The sequence below is a fragment of the Podospora anserina genome, chromosome 2 (assembly GCF_000226545.1).
Source record: "Podospora anserina S mat+ genomic DNA chromosome 2, supercontig 3".
Taxonomy (NCBI): Eukaryota; Fungi; Ascomycota; class Sordariomycetes; order Sordariales; family Podosporaceae; genus Podospora; species Podospora anserina.
In genome coordinates, this window is record NW_001914831.1 from 232,491 (window position 1) to 238,880 (window position 6,390).

Here is a 6,390-nt window from a genome sequence, read left to right on the forward strand (position 1 = left end):
AACTGGATCGAAGACCTGATCAGCCGCAATGGATCTCACTGTATCAGTCCCAGACAGCGCGACCTATCATTTCCGCCCGAACTCTGGTCGATGATTTTGGACGAGACACAGGCGGCAGCTCTCCGGGATCCGAAGTATTGTTTCGTCAAGATTCAGTCCATCAACGCTGTAGTCTCCGACAACGTGAACACAACGGTTGCCCGTTGCGTCGGCCAAAAGTTCGAACTACCATATGAGCCGTACCCTATTCCCGACTTCTACAACAACGGAAAGGTTCTCGCTGGAAGGCTTCCCAATCCTCAAAGTGTTGGTGATTTTGAGTGGTATTTACAATGCACCACAGCGGAAAGGGCAGCTCAGATCAACACACAGGAGGTCAAGGAAGACGACTGGGATAAGAATTCTGGTTTACCCTACGCCTCCACCACCAGGATTCCTACACTTGTTGAGCTTCCAGATCAAATTTTTGATGTCAGCATCAGCCCCAGCTCAACTTCTGCCCCATCGGGTCTGTATTTCGACCTCACCGTACCTGATGTCATTTCGTGTGTGGATAATGGAAACCGCTGGGTATGTGGTGGAGGACGGTTTACATGCCCCGGTGGTCGATGCCCGGGCCCGGCGAGACATGCTTGGTATTTTGAGAGGGTAGGGTGCGGCTATCGGGTTGCATGCCCGCTTTGTATTGCGAGGGACATTTTCTCAGACACGATGGAGGACGCCAGATCTCAAGAGCGTGGCGATGACGAATACCCAGAATGGGAGGAGGAGTTGGAAAAGAGGATTGAGGAGCGGATAAAGACTCTCGGTTACTGGCAAAGCCGGTTAAGAAGAAGGTAGCTACCTACTCAGTAATAGCTGAGATGTGGGTATGGGATTTTGCTTTTGGTTTTTGGACTTGTCTATACAGGCCGTGATCGAGCCACTATGGCTTTACGTGGTATACCCGATATCGATTGGGGAATATAAATACCTGGTAGGAATAATGACTCTCCTGAAGCTTCTTTATACATCCTCCATGTATCCATCCCAAACTTCCTGATACCACCTCCTCCCAACATCCTGATGACTCCTAATCTTCGTTCTTAGCTGGCTCTCCCCCCACGTTTCATATTTTCCCCTCAAAAAGGGCGACTCAACGTCTTGTGCTGCGATCGCTGCAGGCTTGCCCTTTGCGTCCCATCCTTCAAAGTGATGTCTCAATGTCTCTGTCGCCTCCGTCCTGGTCAGGCTCCCTCTGATCCCCTGAAAGAATGCGGCGCTGTATCTACCTTCTCTCAGGCGGTCCAGAATGACACGGTGAACTGTGGCTTTGCATACACCGTGCGTGACTACTTCGAAGGCCTGGCCAATGTTCACCACGAGGCTTCCCTCGATCGGTGCGACGTCGATCCAGTCGCCGTTGTTGTTCAAGACTTGAAGGCCTTTGACATCTGGCCCAGAGGCTTGGAGAAGGAACGTGAACCAGCCTGAGGAATCTTTGTGGGGGCCTACACCTTGGGTTTTGGTATCCCTGGTTGAATTAGGCGGGGGGTATCTGATGAGTTTGAGACGGTTGAAGTTTGAGAGGAAGTGATCAAAGCTATCGGGCGAGAGATTGAGAGCTTCAGCAACCAATGACAGAAAGGTTATGGATAGGTCTGAGAGAGAGGATATGTACGAGGTTATGGCTCCTCTAATTTTGGATGAGACTCTGGGCCACTTTGAAGTCTTGTTACTAAGGTACAATGAAGATTTCACCTGGCAGACTACGTACCTGATTAGGGCCCTGAAGCCGTTGGAATAATGGACCCTTTCTACCTCCATCTTCCCAGACATCGGATGACGCCGTTGCAAACTCAAACTGCTCCCTCATATCAGGTTGGCCTGCTGTTGTCTCGGTTGCTTCACCGCTGTAGCCAAGGAAATGGGGTGAGTTTATAAGTGCTACTTCACACTTTTGCTCAGGCGAAAGAGCAAAAAGCTGTGGCAGAATGTCAATGATTGCATTGGTAACGTCGGAAAGACGGTGATTGATGAGGTACAGAAACCCCACGTCGGTCAACATATGGCGAAGGTCGGCTAAAAGCTCAGGCCTTGTGCTTGGATCATAACAGCGGGACAGATCAATGACAGGGATTGCCGAAAAGTCTGGTGTTCTTTCCATCCTTGGAGGACACGTTAAGCTCTCAGATTGCGCAAAGATATGACCCTGGCTGTTGAGATCATATAGCTGTCAGTTGTCTTGGTGTGCATGGCGGACAGCGACTCCAAATGACGCAATCCGAAGCTAAATGGCAAACAGTCTAGAGCAGGTACTAGCTTCCGGTTCCGGAACGCAAGCACGTTAGCACCAATATAGTACCGAGCGAATCTCTTGACGTTGATATCAGCCCCTGAAAACCTCTAAAAAGTGGGACAGTCTACCGCCTCACACTCTGAAAGCTACAGCTCCGGGGCATTTTTGCAACTCCTTCACCCAGAACTCCGTCAAAAGGTGATGTACTCCCGGGTATTTTGGAATCTACCAGACTTCCAATTTTTCTGGCTCCTCGTCCAACCAACCCTCAATTCTCGGCCCATCCCATGTTCCTCCGACGGAAAACTGAAGTTCCTTATACCCAACTTCTTCCTCCAAATCATGACATAACAATCTCCACTGACAAGTTGCCAGCGCCCACCCGGAGCTGGTCGTAAGAGACATGGCCAATGTGTTTTCTTGATGATTAAAAGAACATCTGACTCTTGTGCAGCCTCGGGTGCTATTCCAATAAGACGTTCCCCAATCACGAAGAACTTGCAGCCATTCAAGTGTCGTGTGGCCTCCGGGATTATCCACGAAGGAACGTCTCCTTCGGAGGGAAACCAATCAAGGTACATGCTATTCTGTTTAATGAAACATATATCAGTAGCGGTTTCAACCTGGCGACAGTTGGGGAAAGGTATGCGAGAATGATGCAGATGCTTGGGGTGGCGTATTTCGCCAGGTACGTAAGTGAGTAACACGTACCAGTTCATCCTCATCACCTGCCGAAACAAGGCCTCTGGTAAAAAGCTGTCTCATTTCTACCGTGCCTAGATTGTTGAATGCTAAGCAAGAAGTGGTTAGTGTTATTGGTTAGTTAGACTGTGGGGTAGAGACATGAACAACGGACGCACACCCACATGATATGATGTTGTGATCCTTGATGTGAGATGGTAGAATATAGCCCTCGGGTATCATCCCATCCCTCTTTAGCCGCCGTGTAACTTCCTGAATGCGTGCCAATTGTTGCTTTGTGTCTTTTGTGTCACAAAAACGGAACGTTGCCCCCAGTCTAGTGATACTCCCAGCACGCCAACCATCTACACACAAAATTCCAGGGTCATATTCTACGGCCTTGGAAAAAAAAGATGTAATGAAAGCTGCAGCAAAGATTGGCTCGGGTTACTCAGCCTTACAGGTACCTCAACAGGCTGATGAGCGCTGGATAGGTACCAGGTACTAACTCATTTGGCCTTTCGTCAACATATCCTTTTTTGGTGTTGCCCATGGCTTTTCGGACGGCCATACCAAAGGCATCTAAGCCCCACAGTGACTGCGTTTGAGACCAGTCGGGGACCCAAGAAGCAAGACCAACGCGACCATGGGGATGGCGGACGGCCAACAGTAACGTCAAGCCTATGATTGGTAGTAAGTACTCTGCAACTGCGGCCAGAACTGATTCAAGACTTCGAAAATAGTCGATGATGTGATCCAGACTGATGCTCCCGGGACCGATTAGGGCTTTCAGCGCAAATACTTTGACTCGGAGGTCAGTTGCTTGACACGATTTAGTTGAGCCGAGGGCTCTCCACAAACTCCACCAGGTGGGAAGCTTCTATTTATAAGAGGATAAAGTCAGTACACCGGGAGCTGCAGATCGGTTGACTACCAAGGTCTACCTTTTGTACCCGAAGAGACAGCGATGGAGCAGCTCCCACGAGGCGTGATCTAAACCACACACTACCAGGACCGATTGTCCGTCGCTCACATATACCTCTTGTTGTACCCAGATTCGAGAGAACCATGAACGGTCAATCAGCTCTTCCAATCCCACCACTACACCCTCATCCGAACTAGGGCGTTCTGGTCTCCAGATGCCATCCTCAAAGAGTTTGAAGGGCCCATCAACAGCCTGGGAAAGATCTTTGAAAACGGTTCGGCTGCTAGATGTCTCTTCTCCGAGGTAAACGACGGTGCGACTGGCTGAGGCACAGACCCAGTCCATCATCCGGACTTGATGTGATTTTGCTTCGTTATCTTCCCGGTTGATGCAAATGGCGTCAATCCACATTGGGCGGGGGGTGTCGGGCAAGTCGCAGGTTTTTCAACGCGTTGAAACAGTTCCGAGTGACCTTAAGCTGGGCATCGGTATCTCCGATGAATATCTGCACTGTCTCTAATGCATCTGCCAAGTGTATGAAAGTGCTTCGTACGGTGGTGCCAGCTCAGAAAGACGACGGATGTCCAGTCTGCATCGAATTGGCGCATCGCGGCGAGGGCTCGGATGGATCCGCAGAATTCGGATGGAGTCATCATGCGGCAAAGACCGATAGCGGTAGGGCGAGAATAGCACCATCATCACTGATAATCGGAAAAAAGCAAACTTGCCAGTGACAAGATCGACGGTGATTGTGTCGTTAAAACCGTACATATGTGTGCAGCAAGCGAAACCCGACGGCACAGACCCCTCTATACGAATATATGCAGTCTCCGAGACGCTGGCCGTCGAAGCGAGCAAGCCACGGGCACCCTCGGCCAATCAAATGTTAGCATAATGCTGCCCGTTTGTTTTGCCTTACCTTACCTTGGCCACTTGGTTTCTGAAGATCAAGGTAGGGTCTGTTTATTATGAACTTGACCGACATGACTGCCCAGATTGTGCCTCATTGCCTTCCTGACGTCTTTTCAAACTCACCCGAACTCCCGTCATCTGTAGCACTCACTTTGCGTCTCGGCTTACAACAATCATGGAGACCAGCCCAGGAGATCCAGGTTTGACATGCGGGACCGACAATGATATTGATGCTTTACTTGACTTTTCTTCATATGATTGGCTTCGAGACTACCAGATCGATGAATCCACTTTTGCTTTCATTCAACCTACGGTTAGAAGACATCATTATCATTTGCAACGTGTCTAGGACTTATAAACCCCAGCGCTAACCATTTATCAGATCAGGAGGAAGCATACCGTCCCCCAAACCGACCAGCAGAGGACCTACTGGAGCGAGCAACCTTCACGCCATCCCGGAAAAGCACCCCGGGAAAACACTCAGCTTCACGCGACTATGCACCCCAAATCGGGCCTGGCATACCAACGCCACGAAATCTCCTATGGGCCGATCCACACTATTCTTTTGATCATGACGCAAACACTGTGCAATACAGGCTTCAGAATATCCCTTACAAGTCAGCTGCATTGAGGAGGATCAAATTTGTGGTCTTGGGAGCTCAAACTGGGACCTACCTCTCCTTCATGGCAACAACAAACCTTCCATGGCTCCGATGGCAAGTCCAGTGTCCGAATGTGACTGCACGAGTGTTTATGAGACAGTTGAGACCAACCCCAGACCGGTTGTGGATGGTGGAATGGCACTTCTTCCCATGCTAGCTGAGAACTTGCCCCCGATGGTATATTTTAAAGCTGGTCATCAGCTTGGTCCTGGCGCCATGGATTCCCAGGCGTCAAATCAACGCATACGAAGGTTTGTTTGTGCAGAGTGCGTTTTTGCAAAGAAAACCGGCAGTGTAAGTACCGTACCCTTTTCTTCCTGCTTGACCCCGGACTCTCCTCAGTATGATTAACGTCTATAGTGCGATGGGGCTCCAGGAGTGCCATGCAGCCGATGCAACCGACTTTCTCAGAAGGCAAGCAAAATGGCCCCTAGCACTGGCATAAAAGACCACCTTCCCATGCCCCTGGTTATGTTTTTTGACATCAGTGAGTATAACGTATATTATAAGCGAGTCGTACATATAAGCGAGTCGTACAGTCTCCACCACCCTACAACAACTATCCTCAATTATACCGCAACAACATTAGGAAGCAACTACAATTACATCAGAAACGGCTGAATCAGATGATTCCCCAGCCTCCTGGCAAGTGCGCGCGTTATGGCCAGGCTTGCCGCACACACCACAGCACCGAACCGTCGTACGAGCCCCCCCTGCATTACCGCCATCCGGCTGTATTTCTTCCACTACCTCCCCACCCACGGCCTTCTAGTCTAGTAGATCCTGTGCATCTTGCACAGTAAGTGATCCTCCGAGCCGTACACGTGTTTTTTTAACTCTCCGGCGCTTACTTAGTGCCTCATTGGCCTTACGGAGCGAAGAGACCTCTGCCTGTAAGAGGGCTACTGAAATGGGAGAAAACACACAAAACA

General features: G+C 49.9%; 1 protein-coding gene across 1 annotated transcript; it reads right to left on the bottom strand.

Annotated features, from left to right (window-relative positions):
• Positions 1-1,005: 1,005 nt before the first annotated feature.
• On the bottom strand, positions 1,006-2,146 carry PODANS_2_14250 (uncharacterized protein; the record flags this gene model as incomplete). Its single annotated transcript, XM_001903221.1, has 2 exons — positions 1,006-1,691; positions 1,741-2,146. 2 exons carry the CDS (start codon positions 2,144-2,146, stop codon positions 1,006-1,008), a joined length of 1,092 nt encoding a protein of 363 aa, XP_001903256.1.
• Positions 2,147-6,390: the final 4,244 nt, after the last annotated feature.